This window comes from Lampetra fluviatilis, chromosome 33 (assembly GCF_964198595.1).
Source record: "Lampetra fluviatilis chromosome 33, kcLamFluv1.1, whole genome shotgun sequence".
In the NCBI taxonomy this organism is placed as follows: Eukaryota; Metazoa; Chordata; class Hyperoartia; order Petromyzontiformes; family Petromyzontidae; genus Lampetra; species Lampetra fluviatilis.
Window position 1 is genome coordinate 796,777 of NC_136307.1, and position 23,465 is coordinate 820,241.

Sequence of the window (23,465 nt, forward strand, 5' to 3'; positions counted from 1 at the left end):
TTTAATTTTCCATTCGTGAAGGAGATGTGCACTCGGCCTGTTGATGTTCTGATGTGGTTGGTGGTCACGGCGGTGTCTTCGAGGGCGAGGAATGTCAGGCAAAATACATTTGCGGAGTTGTTGGAGATGGGCGGGTGGCTTGGGAATTGTCAGGAGCTGCAGCACCACTGAGATCCTGGGATTGAAGCTGGGCAAGCCACCAGTGAATGAGCTGGGTTCTCTGCTATAGAGAGTGTCAGTCAGCACCATTAGCAATGACTGCAAAAAACATATCATCATATTAAATGTGGAGAGGGATGACTTAGTGGCTCAAAGATCGTTTACGGATAAAGTAGCGTCATATGGTTGCAATGTGTCGGGGTACGCAGTGATTTATTTTAACTGATGCTTGTACATACAGTATACCTATACTGCCATAATTGTCAATCCACTGCTTTTATGAGGTGCCTCCCAAATGCTGTGCAGGTCATTGGGGGGGGGGTGATTTGGCCGTACTTGACCATGCTGGTCCGTGTGGGTTGGTGAGGATGGGGAGCACAGACGCCACATGATTGAACGGCATGCACTGCTCTCCGCTGACGATGTAGCTCCACAGCAGTCTACGCCACATGTTTTATGTACGGTGGGCGCCCATCCGAGGGCTATCCAGGCTCAAACCCGCTTAGCGTCTGAGCTCTGGTGAGATTGGGCACATCCCAGGTGATTCGGTCGTAGGCAGTACGATAGACTTGCACATAAAACATTTATTCCCGATTAAACTTGCCAGATGTCAGCTTGCGCTGTTACATCAATTCAATGCTGATATTGACTTAGCCACTGAAACGGATCTAGAAGTTCTACCCCAGTAGACACACACACAACCTTTGGCAAGCGGAGATGAATGGCGAGGCACACTGCGACACGTTGTGCTGCTTGCGCCAGTGTGGTGCACATCTTGGCACAGCTCGAGAGTCAAGTGCAGTAACGTTTCGCTGCGGACATGCGCTCGCCAACGTACAGCGGCGTGAACCTCGTGCAGAAGTAAGACGTGAAAACGCCCCCCCCTCCACCCCCCACTTTGCCATCGATGACGGCACAATGGATTCGGCAGGATGTAAATGCGAGCGGTGTTAAATTAATTAAGGGGACCGCCGAAACATCGCCATTAGTCAGAGGCCCCAGACCCAATTGTCCCGCTCCGCACACACGGCAGCCCCCTACTGTTAAGTGCACCGTGAACCATTTGCTGTCTGCCATCTCACGGTCAATGCATCCATGATTGATGAAGGCGATGTAAGCGTCTCCCAAATTGGTCAAAAGCCATCGCACCCGTTCACAATAACAGCGACGGTAATACTTTGCAGTCGACGGTCAATAGGATGGCTGTGCACGCCCACCGTGTGCTTGCGTAAGGTTGCACAGGTGGCGATTCTTCTTCTCCGGGGCCTCAATGTGACGTGCAAACGCCCGCAAGCCCCTTCCTTCTACGCGGCTTTGCCAAGAGCCCCTCTCCACCTTCCTCCACTCTGCCTCCTTTCGCACCTCCGGAGGGACCTTGCACGGCCTTAATGGAGCCCTCCGGAGTGCGCCGCTCTAATCCGCGTGGTACGCGTAAACAATACCGTCTTGTTCCATCATTGACCTGTTTGATGCAGAGAGCCGTTAACGCTGTATTCACGTCGTATTATTAATGATTTTTTTTCTTCCTTCTGTTGTGAAGACGCTTATTTTCTTCCACCATGAGGAGATTTTGCACCAAGTTCGGTATTTGAAATTCAAAGCGAAGGACACGGGCAGAAGAAGGTAAACGATCGCGGAGGGAGACACAGGGCGGCGATGGCCTTTTCGGGAAACTTTGGCTCGCTGTCCTCCTGGGTGGAGCAGCTGGGCTCCGTTGTGGAGCAGGCCAAGAACTCCGTGACGGAGGCTATCGGGAACCTGACTACGGAAATCACAGGTCCCACGCCGACCAGAAGTCCGCCGACGGACGCCGCGGACGATTCGCGAAGCGGCAGCCAGCCCGACGACGGCGAATGGGAGCACCGCAACGGGGGGCGGTCGCCCGGCTCCAGCCACGGAAGAGGCGACTCGCGTGCGCAGACGAGGGCGCAAGCGGTCGAGCGCTACGACGACGACGACGAGGAGCGTGGCGACGGCGAGCGGGACGAGAGGCCCACGCCCGTGCCGGAAGATCCGCGCCGATCACGGAACTCGAGCAGAAATTCGTACGGCGATGGCCACCACGCGGACGTCTATCGTCAAGGGAGCAGCAGGAACTCAGGTGAGAGCGGCGAGTCGCTTGAAAAGGCAGCCGAGGGTTGACCGTGTCCGGCGGGCGGGTGGCGTTAGATGGTACGAGGGTCACGGGGTGTCGTCTCCAGATGCTCGGGGGAGTGGCACTGGCCTCGCACTTGTGCCAATCAGGCTGTACAGATCTGGTCTCTCACTCCTACCGCATTTTCACGACACGCTCGCCTCAAAGGGGAAAAAGCGCATCTTGTAATTTGGAGAATATGCTGCTGATAACGGCGGCGGCTTCCTGCTGACCTGGTGCAGCGGGCGCCACACGCATCGATTCGCGATGCACGGGGGGGGGGGACCGGGCGCTGCGAGGAGATGGCCGCTGCACCCTCGTGGTGCTGCTGCTGCTCGCAGGACTTGGGCCTGGGCCTACTGGCTGCCTCCCTGGCTGCCGGCTCTCTCTGTCCTGCCTCTTCTCCTGTTTCCACCGAGACGAGGAACGAATCTGCTCGGCTGTGTGACCTTTGTCTTCTACTTCCTCCGGAGTTTTCAAGCATTTAAAAGGAAACGATGGAATGGACCTCCCAGCGCTCGCTGTCTGCTGACCGTCTCGACTTCACGGCCTGCACCCCCCTGCGGCCTCTTTGCCTCTCGACGTATCCAGTTTCTTGCAACTAATGTGAAGACCTTTCTTCTACCTTTGCTTGGTGTGATCGTTTGCCTTTGACATTGACAATTTTGTTGTCTAACATCTGCATTTGATAAAAAAAAAACACACTGACCCCCCCCCCCGCCAAAGGAATGTGGAGTTGTCATCCTGGCAATGGGCTGCCAAGAGAGATGAGCGCCGCTGCATTCGTGTTTGAACACGGGGTCACGTCGACGTTGAATATTCGCATTGCAATGTGCGCGGGTCAACGCCGGCACATTCTCATTTCTCTAAAGAACAAGAGTGCGTGTTCGGTGCAATGTTTCACTCGGAGCAAGCCGGGCACAAGAAGGTGCCGGTGATCGTGGCGGGCGCCAATGGGAGTGAGGTGGTGGTGGTGGCTTGCTGACGTCCACGGCGGCGGTGTTGGTGGTGCCCTGGCACGAGGCTCGCGGTGCAGTTCTGCACACGGCCAGCAGATGGCGGCGTAGCGCCACCCTCGTGGTTGTGCCCACTGCGGTGTAAACAGCGTTGCTGGTTCCGAGTTGATGTTGGCATCACTTTATTTAAATCGGCATTGCTCTTGTACATTGATATTGCTGTTGGGGTAATAGCTCCAACTTTGTCATGAGCCTTTCACGAACAGGCGACGGTACAGCCCATCGATACCTCGCTCATGCCGCTGCTGGCGGAAAGGCCTCCACTCGAGCGGGCGATCTCGAGGAGTCGCTCGCGAGGGTATTTGGCCTACTCTTTTACGCTGGTAGCGCGTTTAGGACGAGTAGTGGGAGTGCCCATACTTCACCGCACGCGATCTGGAGATCTGCTAGCCGCGGCGGCGTACCCAGTTGCTCTGCTGGGTGGAATGAGGCGGCGTGGATGTATGAGACTTGCCCCTTTACTAACAGGTCTCATGATGACTTGCCCCTTTGTTTACACGACGTTTCGGGCCAGCACCTCCTAGGTCCTGCGGAGGGCCGAGGGGCCTTCGGGATTCAAGTTCAACGGCGATGGCTTCATAGGTTAGAATGAGTGAAATCTAAACTACTAAGTAAGAAATGGATATACAATAACATCAAGGATTTTTTTTTCAAAAACAACGTATTTACCATTCAAATCGGATCAGTGGGGTTTATTAGTAATAAATCGGCATTTTGTGACCCCCCACTGCCACTGTGTAGCATATTATTAAGTGCCAGGGACTCTATGAGATGATAGGACAATAGTCTGAGTCCATAATTGGCAAAAAGTAACGGCAAAGCGGTTATAAGCGACTCACAGAATTGTGCGCAGTTGCGTATACAATGCACGACTTCCCTGAAGGCATCAACACCTTCAGCGAGTGCGATGCCGAACACACAACGCAGTTCGAATTCGACCCTCGATCGATGGCTGCGCCATCGCCGCACACGCGTCGAATGAAAAGCAAAGGACAAGTCCTTACTTACTAACAACTCCTCTATCATTTTTCATTGCTGGAGGGGTTGCCCCCCCTACCTGAAAATCCTGGCTCCGCCATTGGTTACAACATGTAATAAAAGTCCCCAAGTTTTTATAAATCGATAGGCCAAGTGTGAAGTGTGTAGTTCAGTAATGAACATGACATTTTTCTTTACCGAAATTGAAGCAATGCAATTTTGTTCATAAATGTTTAAAATAAATGTTTCTTGTCTTCTTCCTTTCTCTGTTTAAGTGACTTGACCTTTTGAAAATGAAACTCGCTGACTTGCTACTTGCTTCCACAGTAGAGGCATCATCGCCCGTCAGAGTCGTGCTGCTGGATGATCAACTGTTCAACTGATGGCTCGTAAATGGGTCACCGGTGGCGTAAACGCGTCGCGCTAATCTGAATGTCATAAACCGCGTGTAACGTTTCCCACATTTTAAATAAAAACGTTTACCGACATAAAGAATACATTAAGGCAACACTTAATTGAATGCAGTCACGTTTCGCACTTGCTATGCCCTAAAAAAATGCGCTTGAAAAAATGTCGGACAGAGTAACAAACTCACACTTGCCCCATTATAGTAGTGTGTGTGTGTGTGTGATGAGGATAACAAGGCGATATCACGGCAGCCCTATCGAGCTGTGGGGTCAGTAGGAGGCATGGGGGGAGGTCAGCTGCTAGGTGGAGGCGGTGGAGGCAGCAGTAGGGATGGGGCTGTGGGAGAGACCGTGGGACACCTGAGCAGTGAAGATAGTCACAAGAATTGCTTTGAGGCACGGACCTCTCCCAGTCTATCGCGTTGTCTGCTGTGGGGAGTTATGGTTATTGATTGACCTTCAGTCTAATGGCGTTACTGGGGAGCGATGTGCGAGGTGAGTCACCTATCTCTCCCATGAGTGAGTCCCTTATCTGCCCCATGTAACGCCATTGTCGAGATACTGTGAGTCACCTTACCCAGATCACAGAGATGCTGTGACGCTGCGTTGATTATACCTTCAATATTCAAGCTCGCGGCGAAAGCATCGAGTTGGGTTAGAAGCAATGTTTTCCGATTCACGCATGCTGCATGCAATAGGTTCACCCCGTTCAGCCACGAGTAGGCGCTACATTCACCACAATGTAGGTTCTCAAATCGATCGTAGCCTTGAATCGGAATCATTAATCAGAATCTTTATTTAGACTGCAGGAGGAATCCGATGAGCTATCAAGCTCTTTTTTCACACGTCCAGTAGAGGCCGGTCGGCAAGTTACAATCATCGAATGGGCCAGGGTGGATCGTTTCACTTGCGCCAGGTGCCACCACTCGTTCCTCTAGCGCTGTTTTGTTCTGGAGTAATTTTAACGAAGCAGGAACATGATTGAAGTTTTTAATTGCAAAGCGGTTTTCCAGTTTTTTTTCCAAAGCTATCGTTGTTTATTTTCAGTCTTAATGAGTTACATTTTTGTCAATATTTTTATTGTGTAGAGGAGTTTCTTTTTAATATCAAGTTATAATATGTTATTTAATGAGTGATCTTAAGACCCTTGAACCATAAACGCATATCTTCCCAACCTTGGTCATTGCAACACTGTGACCATCATCACCCTTACGCTAACCGGAGGCCCAGTAGGTCGCTGGTTGTATCAACAACCGGATGAATACATTTTATTCGTGTTTTCATGTTTAAAGATGACAGCAAAATGCAAACACTCGCAGTTTTATCAAATCAATAAACATAAATAATTCCTTGAAATATTTTTTGGATTTGTGATCGAAACGTCGTGGTTTTTTGTTTATTTTTATTTATTAATTGTGTAACTATCTACGTGACTTTACCGAAATACCCAAAGAATATGAATTCCTGCAGTCACGAAAGCTATAAGTCAATAATTCCTTGAAATGTTTTTTTCGCCATTAACATATGCATTACAGTTAAAATAATGCAGTAACTGGAGTTAAATATTAGTTTCCCTGAACGCAATGGGCTCTGCTGCCCACGTTAATATCACGGTCGGCTCTTCGTTATACCGGGGAAGGGAGTTGTGGGATGGCCCAGATGAAACGTAAACATCGGCGAGGAGGAGGTGGAGTCGGGGTGTTCCCCTCCGGTCGTAGACTGGTTGTGAACGTGTGGAATGTGGTCGTCTGTTTATTCTTGCCGCCTCGGTGCCATCGCTCCTCCTTTGCCGACGTGCTTTGCGGTCACGTGGCCACCGAGTTGCCGACCCTCGACGAGTGCGGAGCAGCCGATGGCTAAACCGTCGTGCACGTAGAAGGTGCAAACGAGCTCCGCTTCGATCTGAGCCGGAATAATAATATATAATTATTATGAAAATAATTATATATTATTATATCATTATTATAATCATTATAATATAATTAATATTATAATATTATAATGAATCTTATAATATTATAATCCACCCCGTGGATTCTCGAGAGCTGCAGATTAGTAGACGCTCCGGATTTTAAGAAACCAGGAACACGTTGCTTTAAAATACAAGGGGGGGTGGCGGCGGGGAGGGAATCGTGCGCCTTACAATCCGGAGAATGGGGTCATCGTAATTTAAACGTGTGGACGATTTGCACGCACGTGACGCAAAACAAAATGGCTGTCACCGGGCAGAGCGTGGGGCCCCACCCGCGTGTGCACAGGAAGTTGTCTGGTTAAGTCGGTTATTTGTCATCGAAATTGAAAATCCTTGATGGTTCACGGAAGCATTATGGACCTGCCATGGATCGCCAAGAGTCACGAGAAGGCGTCTATTTTATGACTCAAATTTGGCAATTTGCATCATAATGGGGCTGGCCATGATGTTCTCCCGGGGCCAGTTTCGCATCCTGATTGAAAATGCTCCAAACACGTCGAGTTGGCCATTCAACTCGTGCAGGGTGACGGACTAATCGACGCATTTCCATTCGGTCTGATGACAACAAACATCCGTCAAAAGAAAAAGTTGCTTCTTAACGTATAATTAATTCCTATTTATGTAAAAATGTGATGTCCTATATATTTTTTGTCACATACCGGTTGCAAAATATACTTCACATACTGCAAAAAAAGATTGCCATCTGGAAAAACATGACTGCGTCATCATACAGTGCATTTCATTGCTCACCGTGATGAAATGCAGTCGGTGAAACGTTATCCCTCGAATGAAACTCGGTCGCACGCGTAGCGGTCTCGCTCGTTATGAGTGCAAGCGTCTGGTTGCAGCGCCCTTCAATTCTTGACGCAAAAAGCCACTGGCACCAGCGTGCATTAATCCACTTGCTACTTTCAAAGGTTATCCATTCGCTTTCATCCCCCTTCTGTGTTGCTTCACAGTTCCCCACTTCACAACAACGTCCTCGCCCTTTGCCACGCTGAACTTTGTTCACCTCCAATCCCGTCTCTTCAATACCGTCTACGCACAGATGCGAGTGTCTTTGCGTTGCCCCTTTATTCTCTGCCCATGTATCTTTATCATCTACAAGGAGCATTGATGTCACCTTGTATCGGTTTACTGCTTGCCGTCACCCTTGCTGTGTCGGTTTACTGCTTACTTGCGGCTCTTATCTGTGCAGGTGACGGCACACGACCCCACACTAACTCTCGATTCACTTTAAACCATCATCCACAGCATCCCAACTGTGTTTCTGCGCAGCGTCCGCACACCCGCTGTAGTCCCTCCGTTCTGTCTGGCAGCTCCCTATCGTTTGCTTCCTCTTAAGCGTTTCCACGCCGCGCTGCTCATCATGGCGTCAGTGTCGAGGATAATACCTTGACCGTTTTTCTGCCATCCTCCAAAATGCTCTTCCATGACTTCACAGATTTAACAAATACAGCATCAGTGACGGACCTCCGCCCATCTGGATGAACGGGGCTCTTGTGTCAAGGATCTATCGACCTCATTCCCAACGTTTCCGTCGATAACTCTTTTATTCTGGCAGCGTGCCACAGTAATGTTACCCTTCTGTAATTTCCACACTTCCTGTGTCCTTATAAATTGGTACAGTTATTTTCTCCCGATCCATTGGGGTTTCGCTTTCTCTCCATAGGCCCATGTTCTTTCTAGCTCCGTCTAATGACGACCCATCTTCATCATCCTAGTCAGCCTCATGTTCTCCCACAGCACTTTCGTCTCCCCTGTGACCAACCTTGAGGAATCCTTGAAAGAGCTCCGTCCACAAGTCCTTGCTGTTCCACTCTGTGACCTGCGCTCCCCTTTCATCCATACAATCCACGTGTCCTCCTCTTTTTTTCCTCTCGTTCTTAACTGATAACGTTGCTGCTTTCATTCTGTACCTTCCCGTTTCTCAGTTAACTCCTTCTAATCTGTCTCTTCTTTTACTTTCCTTTGGGTCTCCTGGTAGAACATTTTGAGTGCTAAGGTTTAGCAGAACATTAGCTCGCGTCATTGTGGTGAATATGAATAACAAAAGAGATGCTACGTCTCCATAATTTATCTGTCTCTCCACATGAAAGTATATTTTTACACAACCCATTGACCCCAAGGCCGTCTGGGAGTGCATGAACTCGGCAGCATTGATTTGTGTTGCATTTTATATAATTTAGTGTCACACTATGACCAATATCTTAAAGAGAGGGCTCTTGCTTATAACATCTGCCACTTAACCAGCATTGATTCAAGCAAGTTTGACTGCTGATGAGACAGTATATGTGGAAACTGGTCCAGAGTTTGCTTGTACTGAATCAATGCTTCTGAATCTGTGCACTTTGCTGAAGGCCATGGGACCAGTGGGTTCCGTAAGAAGTACTCGGGGAGTTTGTTTACCATGACAGGAAAGATGTAAGAGAGGTCAATAGGTGGATCCAGAGAAGGCCTGGGAATTCTACAGCAGTGTGAAGGGTGTAGTTTGCGAAATGGTCGAATATAAAAAATATTTATTTTCCAGCAATCCCATACCTGTCAACCCCTTATCAGTGCCTACCTTATTACAGACCAATTGAGACCTTATTGGTCACCTCGTGCCCTTATAAATCTCAACGTTCATCCTACAAAGTCCCATCACAGGGGAGAAACACAAACAAATTGACAAAAAATGTTGTTGCCCGTATTGAAACGGCTGTGCGCCGTATGGACCTGAAAACTCAATTTCCCTGTACAAGAACACGGGTGACAGGGTTTGTAATCCACGCAATATGCGGTGGAAACGTGGCTCAAGGGAGAGGATAGTAACATACGGTCAGCAGGAACGGAGTTTTTTGGTAAGTGTGGTGAGAGAGACGAGAAGAGACTCAATAAAGAAGACCGTCATCCGGGAGAGGCTGTGAGTGGGGAAACTCGGCGAGTAAAACCGAAGGGACGACGTTGTCATGGTGATGGACGACGTCGTGATGATGGTAATGGACGCGTGAGAAGGACGGACAGAGAGACGTGTTGCCGAGACTGGTTTATGAAATGGCAATGTCAGGCAGGCTGGTGGCTCGGGTTGACAGGGCTGAGCCCCCTCAAGTATCATGTCCAGCTTTCGTACCCACCCCCCTATTCACACAACACGTTCATACAGACCCCATTCACACACTCGCACACCCCATTCAAGCATATACACCCCATGCACACGCTCACACACACACCCCATTCATGCCCTTTGGGCATGTCAGGCTGCCATGTGCTCTGCTCGGGGAGAACCTTCTGGTGATGTCTCGTGTGCAGTCACTTTTTTGTTATCAGTTATTTAAAAATATATTCATCAAAATAGATTTCCGTCTCCCAAAAATGTATTTCTGCCCCGCAACGAATATTGTGAATGCAGGAAATGGTGATGGATGTGACGATGATGGCGATGATGAACCTGTTTAATGAAGCGTGCGTTTATGGTCTGTTGTTGTGACTTGCTGACGTGACCCTGCTGGACATCTGTGAAAAAGAGCTTTCACAGCCCATTGGATTCCTCCGCTCTAAATAACGAATCTCATTCTGAAAGTTGTTCCTCTCCGCGTGCAAACTTACAAAGCAATCGGACGCTGGAACATTTCTCTTTCCGCTCTCCGTGTGCTCCACCCGGCCCGGGCCCAGCAGTGCGCAGCTACGGAGGAGGAGGTGGCGGAGGAGGAGGAGGTGGTGGTGGTGGTGGCGGCCGCGAGGAGGAGATCGACGGAGATGACGTGTCCTCGTCGGACAGCGACGAGGAGGTGATGGGGAAGTTCGAGGAGAGCGTGTCGCGCTCGCACAGCTTCCGCTCTGCCACCGCGTCGGAGAGGGCCGTGCAGCAGGTGGCGACGGTGGGCCGCACGCAGGCCGGCCGGGCCGCCACGCCGCGGGCCGCCACGCCGCGGGCCGCCACGCGGCCGAGCCCGACCCCCACCGCCCCCTCGCCGCACGACGGCTACAGCAGCGGCGAGGCGTCACTCGACGACGGTGGGTGCACCGCTCCCTCCTTCCCTGCCTCCATCCCTCGCACTCTTGTCAGCGACGTAACGGCAAAAACAATCGCACGCCGCTCGAGACGATGCATTTACACGCCAATCTCCCCTCTTCTGGCATTGTGAGAGTGGTTTCTTCCCGTGATACGTCCCATTTCGTGTTTTTTTTTTTAAACCTCAGAGGGAGCTATCCGAATTACTCTCTGTTCCCTCCGGTTGTCCCTCTTGCATAAGACTTGTTGACGAGGGGTGGTTGGATTTGGACGCTGCCGTGATCGGGCAGCTTCGTGAATTTCCTCCCAAGCTGTCTGCGCATCCCCTCTCCTGGCGCCTCGCCTGCGCCCGCTGCGTTTAGACCCGACGCAGATGTGAATTCCCGTCATCGTTGTGTGCCCTCTGAACCGGGTGTGTTGTTAAATAAACACATTTAGTTCATCGTCGCTTGTGGCAATTAACATAACAATGCTGAATAAGTGAGCACTCATGCGATAGCTTTGTTTATTTTGACACAGGTAAAACCCATTGGGCAATAGTTACATGAATATTACCTTGGCAGAATGTAAATCACGTTAATGATTTGAGATGAAGTCAGAAATACCATAATGTGTTTTTGGCTTTGTTTAAAGCACAGACGAGAAAATGTCTTTACGGTTTATAGTTTTGGCAGTTTGTGAATGTTAACGGTGTGATAACCTTGGTGCGTTTTCACGACAGACCCAGGTTACTATGACACCAAATCTAAACTCATAAAAAGGTGCATTATACATTGTTCAATGCAAAACACAAAGAATGAATCCCCGTGTAAGTGTACGGGATGTTACATAACGACCACATCGATGGGCGCATATGTAATGCACTGACACTTTCTGCATACATAATCACATCCCAGGCACCTTGCACCGCGCTGGTGTCTCTGCGGCTGACCGTACTTGGCTTCAGGCAGGGTATAAAGCTTCAGGCAGGGTATAAAGCATCAGGCAGGGTATAAAGCTTCAGGCAGGGTATAAAGCATCTGCCTGTCACCTCTGGACTCGTGACTTCATTTCGGCCGGAGCAGTCCGGGGCTGGGCTCCAGAAATGCGTCTCCCCCCGACCCCCAGGGGTCCTGGGTCCTTGGGGATTGGGGACTCCAGAAAATAAGTACAGTAGATGCTCCTTACTCTATTTTGAAAAAGTGTTGCTTACACGTCTCATTGGGCGCACATTTCTCCTGCGAGCGCATCCGTTCAGCAGCGTTGGTTTCGACATTGAGTTGCTCATGAGCAGAGTCAGGCTTGTTTAAAACAGTGCTGGTGAAATGCCCAATGTTTAAAGGCAGAGACTCAGTCTGTTTGCTGTGGGTCCTAGTTTGGAGGAAAACCGATGCAGGTGAGGTTGGGTTGTGGGTGATGTCAGATGTTGATTTAATCTCCCACAAGGTGCAATGAGTTGTCAGCGTCCGCATTGCCAAAGTGAGTGTCTGGATTGTGTGACTGAGATGTCATGAGCTTTTGCATTGTTGGGCATCCCGTGCAACAAATCTAGCTGTTTTCCCAACATGACTGATGTCGGCCTGGTGTGATGCATATGACTGTGACTATGCCTGTTTGAATACGTCTGAGCCAGAATTTGGAATTAATTTGCCTCCTGGAAGCAACATATTTGGTGTTGCTACGAGTGCCCTTGCCCCCTCTGCCTTGTTTCTAATTACCCTCGGATGGCATCCTGAAATCTCGTTTATCTTGGTAACTAATACAGCCAAGCAGTAGCACGCCCCGAGATCACAATTCCCCTTTAGCCAGCACGGTCGTACGACTCTCGCGGTGACGGAGTGCACTCGCTTGATTTTAGTTGCGTCATTGCCAATATGTGTCGGTTCATGATCGGCAGTTAGTGATGTTATCGGCATAATGAAATTTGACGGAGGTGGTATGGATGGTATCTGCAGTGGAGATGCAATTGCATTGTGCATACAGCAGGCTGCACGTGGGAGGACTGCTTTGAGATGGTTCGTGCAGTGGCTCTGGGAGCACAACAGAGGCTCTCTTGCCGTGTCTCGTATTGTGGTGATATTCCCGTGGGCTGAGCCGCTTGTTACGCAGAGTAGTGTATCGGCTGTTGGATTTGCATCTCTTGAGCAGAGGGATGCTGCCTTTGTGCAATGGTTAGAGCATTAGACTCGCGAATCCAGAGGTCATCGGTCCGATTTCATCTCCCGGTGTGGCAGTCTGTGCAAGTTTCTTGAATGCCCCAGGCCTCAGTCTTACCCAGCGGTATAAACGGGTGTCCCACAGTTGATCGACAGGTCGTGTGCGGTGGGATAAAGTGTGGGTGCTCCCCACATCTTTAAAGATGTCTGGCCGGCGTTGAAGAGTTGTCCAAACACCCTCGCGAAAGGTTCTCTTCAGCTCCCTCGAGTGGAGGCTCTTCTGCGAGTAGTGACGTGAACTTGACGTTTCCTGGCTGCGCCAATGTTACATTTTCGTGTCAATGACAAATGAAACAAAGGGCATAGCAGATATAAATATCATAGCAATGAACACAATAATTACAATTGTGAATACAAACTAATGCACAGCGGAAAACTCAATCGGCTGTAATGTTCACTGGAGTGTATTAGTGTGCAGTGGGATCTTATGCTCATGGAGCGTTAGTTCCGTAAGCTCGTGGTCATTTATAAGAGAAATCGCTACCCTGTAGAAGAACCAGCTGTGTTGTGCAAAGGGTTTGAGAGTGGGGTCATGACTCACAGTTGTAATACCTGATTGCATAGTCTGCATGACATTTGTCGAGCATTTCTCAAATCTATCAAATACATTTTCCTTTTGTAAGGAAGTCGATGAGTTGCAATTGCTATGCTCTGTAAAACACATCCCATCCTTTGGGCCATCTGTCCGCGGACACTTTACACACATTCACGAAAACCACACGGCCGCTATAAACAAATTACTCCTGCGCGCAGCTTACTACCTTACAAATGCCCAGATTCGTGTCGTTTGTTTGGCAAGATGGGCAACGAGACGTTTTATTTTCGCGTTTTTATCGCGTAAAATATGTGCACTGCGGCGCACTTAGTCCGTGAACGTTTGTGAGCGCGCGTGTGCAGGAGCGCGCATGTGTGTGTGTGTGCACGTGTGTGTGTGTGCGTGCCTCTATGGGGAGCCGTAGTGTAGCGGTTAGTGCGCTGCGCTACGAACCCGGCGACACGGGTTCAATGCCCGCTCACGGCCAACACCAGTGACGATTATCTGAACCGGTCATGGGCCTCCCCCTGGGTTGACTCAGCCTAAAATGAGTACCTGGTGCGGTGTGTAAACTTCGCCACTGGGGAGACAAAGGCAGCCGGGCGTGGTGCTGGCCACCCACCCCTCCCTCTCCTCCCTCGTGTGCCATGCTGGCCTTCATAGGTGTTCTCTAACGGCACTTGCCCTAACAGTCTTTTCAGGCTACCCTTGTCTTTGTTGTGGGTGTGCAGGAGCGCGCGTGTGCGCGCGTGCGTGCGCGTGCGCGTGCGTGCGTGCGTGCGCGTGCCTGCATGGGTGTGAACTCTGACAGACGCCGCGCGAGACGTCTACCACCCAGGGTGCTGTGCAAGAATCGCCACTACGGCGGGAACCGTCACTCGCTCGTACCGCGCTGCGTGCGGGTTTGTGTGTGTGTGTGAGTGGGGGTTTGTGTGTGTGTGAGTGGGGGTTTGTGTGTGTGTGAGTGCGGGTTTGTGTGTGTGTGAGTGCGGGTTTGTGTGTGTGTGAGTGCGGGTTTGTGTGTGTGTGAGTGCGGGTTTGTGTGTGTGTGAGTGGGGGTTTGTGTGTGTGTGAGTGGGGGTTTGTGTGTGTGTGAGTGCGGGTTTGTGTGTGTGTGAGTGGGGGTTTGTGTGTGTGTGAGTGGGGGTTTGTGTGTGTGTGAGTGCGGGTTTGTGTGTGTGTGAGTGCGGGTTTGTGTGTGTGTGAGTGCGGGTTTGTGTGTGTGTGAGTGCGGGTTTGTGTGTGTGTGTGTGTGAGTGCGGGTTTGTGTGTGTGTGTGTGGGGGTTTGTGTGTGTGGGGGTTTGTGTGAGTGCGGGTTTCTGTGTGTGTGAGTGCGGGTTTGTGTGTGTGAGTGCGGGTTTGTGTGTGTGTGTGTGAGTGCGGGTTTGTGTGTGTGTGTGTGTGAGTGCGGGTTTGTGTGTGTGTGTGTGTGAGTGCGGGTTTCTGTGTGTGTGTGAGTGCGGGTTTGTGTGTGTGTGTGTGAGTGCGGGTTTGTGTGTGTGTGTGAGTGGGGGTTTGTGTGTGTGTGAGTGCGGGTTTGTGTGTGTGTGAGTGTGAGTGCGGGTTTGTGTGTGTGTGTGTGTGTGGGGGTTTGTGTGTGTGTGAGTGGAGGTTTGTGTGTGTGTGAGTGGGGGTTTGTGTGTGTGCGTGAGTGCGGGTTTGTGTGTGTGCGAGTGCGTCTCTGCGCACCGGGCCCTCGTGTGTCACCTTGCTTTGTACGTTCTCGTTACGTGATTTCTGGGAATGAGTCACAGTGTCACAGTATTTCTATATGGTGACTGTTGCGATGCTGTATCCGGAATTCGCCGGAAACAAGGATGCATCCCAGTATTCTCCCGTATAAATTAGAGGTTGCCCAATGGCCTGGCTAGATTGTTTAGTTGTGGATTTTGTGTCACTGAGATGTATTCATCTCACTGGCATTGTAAAGAATACATAGAGGTACGATTAATGTATTCGTGGATACAAAAATTTCCGATTGTATACCTGTGCACGTGCGCACAGCCCTAACGCTCATCGGGTTCCTCCAGGAGAAATAAATATCACGATTCTGAGCGCCTCCCCTTACCGCGCTTGCGGAGGTTACTTCACCATACTTCACCACGCTCGTCCGTGCGGGTTGGTGAAGTTGGTGAGCATAGACACGAGAGCATAGGAGTACAGTCCAACGGTGGATTTGTTTGCACTGCCTTTTGCTACCCACAACTTCGTGCCGCTACAAGTCCTACAAGTCCTGTTTAGCGGATGCGTCGTGACCTTCGCCGTGACCCGCATGAAGTGCGTGGTCAGAGTGATGTCACTGGACAAAGCAGACTTGGATGTTGTTTGCCGCTGACGTTCCCTGGACCTGTTCAAATGTCTTCGGACATCACCGTGTGCGTCTTGTTTTAAGCCAGCGTCTATGTCCGTGGAAGCATTACGCAACCGTCTCAACATAAACCTGCAGCCGTGTACAGTATTTGAATACCAAACCTGCCCTTGAGAATGTTACGACTCTAAATTAAAATGTACGCTCTATGCTTTCTTAAGCGATATACCGGCATCCAATTTTAGCCGTAAGTCAATTGTCCAACAGGTCATTGGCAGTGTGAATGGCGCTGTGAATCTAAAATGATTGAAATGCGCCTCTCCAGCATACAAACGCAAACATCGCAGAAGACTGTGTTACAGCACGCGACGTATGTTGATTTAGACCGACAGTTATACGAGTGGGACAAGAGAGAAAGGGTTAAGGAGCGAGGCAAGGCTTTGGAGGTGCAGCAACAGCATGAATCATATGTAGACTGTAAAACAGCCCCGTAATTGTAAGATACCAATTGCATGTTTTTTTTTACAGAACTTCAGGAAGCTCAACATTTCAAGAGAGTACAACATCCGCAGATTGTCAATCATTGGGCCAGACAAAACAATTCGTTTACGCGCAGAGAATGAATAACGCCGCCGATTCCCTGTTGTGCCCTCCCTCGCTCGCTCGCTGGAGATGCTGCGATGCAGGCGAGCGAGTGTGGAGAATATGCCGTCTGATGTTTATTCTCTCCGCATTGCCGCCAGTCTCCACTGCAGCATTGTTGAAAACGGGCTGGAGAATGAAAGTGCAAAAGGCAAGACTGCCCTTCGCACCGCTCGTGCCGAATTGCGATTGCGACGTGGAGGGTTAGCCATTTATGAACACCCCACCGATGTATAATGGCCCTCGTTCTTCTCAACAGCTGATTGAGTACCGTGAGAGACACATCTGCATATGTTATTGAGAAGATTATTCAGATATTTGGCGAGCGTTAAGGTGTGTCGACGCTTGGGTATGACTCGTCATTTTATCCGTAAAATTACGTCATATTTTAGCGGGGCATTATCTATGAATGGATGAACGAGTCGTTGCCATCTCTGAAAACTCCACATTTCCCCAGAGTTTTTCGACGTCAACATTTTCTCGGAGCTTTTGAAAAGAACCCAGAGAACCCAGCGGAGAAGTGGCATCTTTTAGGGGAGAAGCGATAAACGTGGAGGTTTCATCTGGAGCCGAGCTCGAATTAAACGTCGCCGCATCTGCTTTTGCCACTTTGGGGCTGGCTGGCTGAGTGGGGGGGGGCGCTGGCAACAGCTGTGGCATTAGTATGCAGCAGGGTGCCGCCACAGACACGAGCCGGGGCGGCGGCGGCGGCGGCGTGCTCACGTGCAGGGGAGCGTGTCGCATTTCTAATGAGGGAGACGGCTGATGAGCGCCGTATGATAAATACACATTAGCAGCGTGCACATTTAAATGGAGGGGGTGAGGGGGGGGCAATGCTGTCGAGTGATGTTATGGATTGTAAATACCCGGTAATATTCGCTCTTCTAAACTCTTAATGTTGTGGGGGTTGTTTTTTCTGAATAATTTGATTGTGTTATTTATATGAGATGTATTACACCGTACAGTGCGCGCCTGTGACCAACATCGCGAGGGAACGCGCCCGGTCGCGTCGACACTCGCAAGCTAAGCGGGCTTGAGCCTGGATAGCGCTTGGCTGGGCTACCCCTCCGCTTGCGTATCAGGTGCTGTAGGCTGCGTGGCTACGTGGTGCGTATCGGAGGGGGATGCAGCACAATCCATCGTTGCAGCTGGCGGTCGCCAACCCACACTGCCCATCTTAGCGAAGTATGTTCAAATAACCCCCGTGACCCACGTAGCTTTAAGAGGCTCTCGTCCACGCCAGGGCTGTGCATCAACGCGTCCAGCGTGCGTGTACAACTGGAATAATCGCGCCTGCACGGATATCTTCGCGCGGTGATAGCGATGAGTCTCCAAAAGCATTTACCGGCGTGTTTTGGCGTGCGGTGTTTATCCCCGCACTGTATTTGTATGGCCGTCGCAGTTCGTGTCGGCTGCACACACATACGAGCGAGCCAATCGCGTGACGGTAACGAGGCTGTTGGTTTATTTTTCTTAGGTTGTGCATCGTTGCCGTCATCATTCTCAACCAGCCTGTATCCGGGCACGGCCCGGTTTGGTAGACAACCTCTCTCGAGATCCCTCTTCTGTCTCCATCGCTCTCCGGTCCCATCCCCTCCCTTCCAAGTCCTGCGTGACACCAGATTGACACCAGATTGACACCTCGTCCTCGCCCCATTCTCTCAATCCCCGACTCAACGGACCACCTCGCCAAGTGGCTTCCCTCCACATTTGAAGCTTTCGTGACTGTAAGGATTCATACTCTTAGTTTTTTCGGTAAAGTCACATGACTGTGACGGTCCCACCTGATGACGGAGACTTGTGTTGCCTCCGAAACGTCGTGATTTTTATTATTTTATTTTTATTAATTTTTATTTCATTTTTTTACCTACGTGACTTTACCGAAAAAACTAAGAGTAAGAGTATGGCTTCCCTCCGTCCGCCGCGTGTGATCGCACCGCGTCAGTCCTGCCCTATCTTTTGGAGCAGTTTTCATTTTGCCGTGGCCCTCGCGTGCTTGCTTCTCGTGCTGTTTCAGCTCCTTGCTGTTCTACTCTCCTCCCTCCTGCCTCGTATCCACATCCCCGCAGCCTGTGTGTGTGTGTGTGCGTGTGTGTGTGTGCGTGTGTGGGAATGTGATGTGTTTCAATCTCCCGGGCTCCTCTCCATTCCGTGCCAGTCCCTAAAAGAAGCTGTTTGCTCTCTGAAATCCTGGTGCTGAATTACAATTATTGCCGATTTACATCACCAATTTACATCGCTGTTTGAGCATCCATGCGTTGACTTGAGGTGTATAGTTGTAGAGGTGCAGCCCTGTAATTCCCTGCTCACACCACTGCTGGCTGAAGGGCCTTCACAAAGGGGTGCTCGAGAGAGACCCTGCAGCGAGTAGTTTGGCCTACTCTTCCCTGCTGGCCACACGTCTTGGAATGGTGAGGAGGTCCCACACTTGAACCCCCCACACGTGACCTGACAATCGATTAACTGTGGCCTAACCATTTGTACTGGCATGTGGATAGAGGTGTGGGGATCTAATAAACCCTTGACATTGTGCGGCATGCTGACCGTCACGCCGTGGCGGGAGTGGCGGTGGCATCTGCCTCGCTTCTGCACGCACTCGCCGACGTCGGAGTCGTCGCGTGGACGCCGCCATCAATTGACCCGGGTCACGTGTTGCGCAGGGCAATGGAGGCAGAGTCCCACGAGCCGCTCCCGAACACCGGCGACGTTGGCTCCGAGAGGCGCGGGACACCCCCCCCCGGCAGCGCTACGAGGACGAGCGGGCGTGCACCCCCGCGGACGACTACGAGGACGACGACCGCGAGGAAGAGGAGGACTACGACGAGGACTCGGAGGCGCGGCGATACCGCTACTCCCCGGGCTCGCGCTCGGCCACGGACTGGGACGAGGACACGCGCGGCGCGTGCTCCGACACGCTCTCGCGCTCCGCGTCGCCCTCGCGCTCCGCCTCGCCCGCGTCGCGCAGCGGGGCCACGTCCGGGAGCTGCAGCGGGGGAGCGGCGGGGGAGCGGCGAGGGGGGGGGAGCGGCGAGCGAGGCGAGGTCGGCGAGGTCGGCGAGGTCGGCGAGCCGCACGGGAACGCCGAGCGGCGGCGACGAGCGCTGCGGAGGTCGCGCCAGCCGGACGAGCTCCGCGAGCCGGGACGGCGACACGCGCCGGGAGAGCCGCGTGTACGACGAGGGGGTGATGAGCGACAGCACGGCCGTCCTCGGCACAGAGGTCAGCGCGAGTCGCCGGCGGGCATCGACCGATCGGGGTTCGAAGTCGGCAAGTGTCGTTTTGTCGAATGCCGCTCGTTTCTCCACGTGCGCACGCAGGAGGGATCCGTGCACGGTTTGGAGCAGGACCTCTCCGCCGTGGCCGCGAAACAAAACGAGCCGATCTCCAAGTGCGGAAATCTGGACGTGAAGGTGGCCTACAGCACCGGCGCGCAGAAGCTGGAGGTCACGGTGCTGTCGGCGCACGACATCCCGGCCAAACAGCGCAGCGGCGCCAACACCTGGCAGGTGCGGGCCACGACGACGCCAACAACGGCAAAGCGATGCAAAGTTTTGTAATTGTGACAAAAGCTGGAGCGGCATTGTGTTTTAAACCAAGATGGTCACAGCGATGTTCATAGTAGTTTTTGTTTGCCGATTTGGGAGCCACGCAGCGAGTTTGGTGATGTGTTTAGTGTTCAACGTCATTAGAGGCTCATTCAGGGGCAAGCGATTTGTCTTGCTGGCATTTCACGAAAGTGTGAAGGACACGATTGCTGTAGTTTGTGGACTTCAGGTGTGTTTAGTATCCCGTCACCAGCATACGAATGAAATGAGCTCACGCACGCTTGTGCGGTGCGTGTCATGCTGTCGGTACGTGGCATTAAATTTGCTCAATATTTTATGACGACTCGCACACGTTTTGAAACGTCAATGCCTTGCGAAGAGATGAAGTTGCCATGCATGCCACGCGCTCCGTGACCCCCCCCCCCCACCCCGCTATCTCCCGTCTCGCCTCGCGCAGGTGCACCTGGTGCTGCTGCCCACCAAGCGGCAGCGCTTCAAGACGAGCGTGCAGAACGGCGAGACGCCCGTCTTCCACGAGTCCTTCCGCTTCTCGGCGCTGGAGCCGGGCGAGCTGTCGACCTACGCGCTGCGCTTCCGCCTGTACGCCGTGCGCTCCATGAACCGCGAGCGCATGATGGGCGAGAAGCTGCTGTACCTGAGCAAGCTGGCCCCCGACCTGAGCACCGAGCTGTCCCTGCTGCTCGAACCGCGCTGCAACATCAGCGTAAGCCGCCACCACTGCTGCTGCCGCTGCTGCCGCTTCTGCTGCCGCCACCGCCGCCACCGCCGCCCTTGTGGTTTTTAACTTTGATCTTTACCCGTGTATCGAAAGTTACATTTTAATGTGCAATTTAATTGACAGACTGCGTGTTGTCTTGTGGTGTGGTCTGAGACTGTTTTTCTATTTTTTGTTGGTGTTGTTTTGCTGCCTTGCCAAAGCTAGCTTGTGGTGTGGAAAAATCGACAGGAATTTGTGTACGTGTGCAATTTGTACTTGGATATTTTATTGATTTTAATTTATTTCAGTGGCTCGCTTACCTCTTCTCCATTTTGCACTCCTACCGTTGACGAACCGGCGACTTGCGACGTTGACGCGGCGCGCCCGGTGCCCCCGTTGTCGCTCCCCCGTCAGACGGGCGAGTCCCAGCAGAGCCTGTCGGCGATCTCGCGCAGCGACAGCGCCTCCTCCAACCAGTCGCTGTCGCACGGCGGCTCCCCCGAGCTTCTGGCGGGCCTCGGCTACGACCCCACCACAGGCCGCCTGGCCGTGGAGATCGTCAAGGGCAGCCACTTCCGCAACCTCGCCGTCAACCGGCCCCCGGGTAGGCGCGGCGTGCGGCACAGCGAGTTTGCGACTCGCCCCCCCGCTCCACCCCCCCTCCCCCACATGGAGACTTCAAGGGTTTTATAATCGTGACCCGTGGCCGAAACGTCGGACGTCGTGCCGCGCGCGGTCAGAGCGGTGAGGCACGACCGTGGGGAGCCCGTGCGGTCGTTCGGAGTCGCATCGCCGGAGCTGTCGTTCCGGAACGTTTCGAAATGATCAAAGTTAGGGAAATTCATAAAGGGTGGAATTACGGTGAAGGTGCGTGATTATTGCAGCATTAAAAAGAAGTAAACTCTGCAATGAACTGGTACAGTTTGTGGATCTGATCATTATTTGTTGACAAATTCCATCTGCAGTCGGTGTATTTTGAAAGTAAAGTCCAATCTCATGTACCAGATTGATATTTTACTCTCCCGAGTGAGTTTATGTGAATGTTTACATACTGTATGACTAGTGCACACTCATCCAGGAAAGCCTTTTTCAGAAGAGTACTGCTAGATTTTCTCCAGGAGTGGCGAAGTTGTTCTGTGTGATCCCAACTGAGTAATTTGCAGTGTTATTTGTCAGCATTGTGATGTTGGCCAATGCCAGTTACTACACTGTGTATTGTATCTATGGAAAGAAACTGTAAAACCTGGCGGAAACCCATGCAGAACAGGGGGATGATTGAGAAGGCGTGCCCTTCCTTGCCACGCTTCACGAGTGTTGCCACTGTGCTGCCCGTTTCACCGGGCGCGTGCGCGCCTTTCTCGTCCTCGTGCTCAGACACGTACGTGAAGCTCTCGCTGCTCAACTCGGTGGGCCAGGAGATGTCCAAGAGCAAGACGTCGGTGAGGCGGGGGCAGCCCAACCCCGTCTACAAGGAGACCTTCATCTTCCAGGTGGCCCTCTTCCAGCTCTCCGACGTGACCCTCATGCTGTCCGTGTACAACAAGCGCAGCATGAAGCGGAAGGAGATGATCGGCTGGGTCTCGCTGGGTGCAAACCACAGCGGGGAAGAGGAGCTCAGCCATTGGACGGAAATGAAAGACTCCAAGGGCCAGCAGGTGTGCCGCTGGCACTCGCTGCTCGAGTCTTAGCAAGCCAGGAGCGCTGGCCAGGAGCGCTGGCCGGTGGCGCAAGGAGCGGGTCGACCCGCGCTCTCCGGCTCGTTTGAGTCGCCGTTACGCGACCCCCCCCCCACCCCACCCCCGTTTCTAGGAGGAGAGGCGCTCGCTGCATGGTTGTCGGGGAAAACGTTGAACGGATAGAGAAGCGCTCCTCCGATACGCAAGGACCCTTTTTGCCGAACGTCGTCTCGCCGGGGTTGCCCGTCACCGCCGTCCGGTCTGGTCGCTCCGCCCCTCCCCTGGGGTGAACGTAGCACGGGGGGAAGCTGTCGCGAAGACATCCTCACGGGGTGGGAAACGCGGACGATTTGGTGGGACAATATCCCATAAATCTCATGTAAGCCTTATTATGAGCACATATACAGCACACGTTTGTGTGCAATGCTACGGTAAGACGTAAGAACGGTGTAATTTGGGGTTGGCATGTTTTGTGACTTTAAATGGAGGGAGATGAAGCATTGATATGAATGACTGTAATTTGCCACTGATTATTGGTATTGCAAACAAGTTATATGCTGCAGCAGTTTGTCATTTGAAATTGCATCACAACTGTTAAATAACGGCCCGGATCCAGTGTCCCTCTGTTTTGGCGCAGTGCTTTGTGCAAGCATCAATAAACGAGACAGTTCCACAATTTATTTGCCATCACATGCTGTTAGCTCGCTCCCTTTGGTTGCGTTGTTGGCTTGGGACGCGAATTCTTCTTCATGTTGGTCGAACGTTTGAAATGTGATGTAACTGCCACGGTTCTGTTTGACCTTGCTCTTGTTGAATGGTGTGTTTAATGAGTAATTTATGACACGTGGACTATTTATTCTGTATTATTATCTTTGGTTTTGAAATTGGGATTCAATGATTCCGACACTGGAAGGTATGTGACAGGAACCTCTGTTTAACCTTCCCATAGAGTTTCATTTGTATTGCTGAAGCACCCATGCATGATTCAGAGTTTAACTCGCGGCGTTATTGCCAAGTCACGTGTTCCCATTGCTTGTGTTCCGTGTCTGTCGCCTCCTTTACCCATCTCCAATACGTGCAACACTTTATTATCGTAGTGACTGTAGCTATAGTTGTATGCAATAAACCTTTCACGTAAGTTACTTAATTAAAACTTGCTTGAAAAATGCAGCGTTTATAGATGAC

At 51.6% G+C, this 23,465-nt stretch overlaps 1 protein-coding gene across 1 annotated transcript in view; it reads left to right on the top strand.

Annotated features, from left to right (window-relative positions):
* The window catches only part of SYT16 (synaptotagmin 16), a 45,429-nt gene extending 22,035 nt beyond the window's left edge, over positions 1 to 23,394 (top strand). Inside the window, exons 3-10 of the mRNA XM_078871701.1 lie at positions 10,324 to 10,344; positions 10,405 to 10,662; positions 19,002 to 19,340; positions 19,373 to 19,560; positions 19,659 to 19,847; positions 20,344 to 20,610; positions 21,019 to 21,208; positions 21,979 to 23,394. Of these exons, the coding sequence (XP_078727827.1) occupies positions 10,324 to 10,344; positions 10,405 to 10,662; positions 19,002 to 19,340; positions 19,373 to 19,560; positions 19,659 to 19,847; positions 20,344 to 20,610; positions 21,019 to 21,208; positions 21,979 to 22,292 (1,766 nt within the window). The 3' untranslated portion in view covers positions 22,293 to 23,394. The remainder of the gene's footprint in view (positions 1 to 10,323; positions 10,345 to 10,404; positions 10,663 to 19,001; positions 19,341 to 19,372; positions 19,561 to 19,658; positions 19,848 to 20,343; positions 20,611 to 21,018; positions 21,209 to 21,978) is intronic.
* The last annotated feature ends 71 nt before the right edge of the window (positions 23,395 to 23,465 follow it).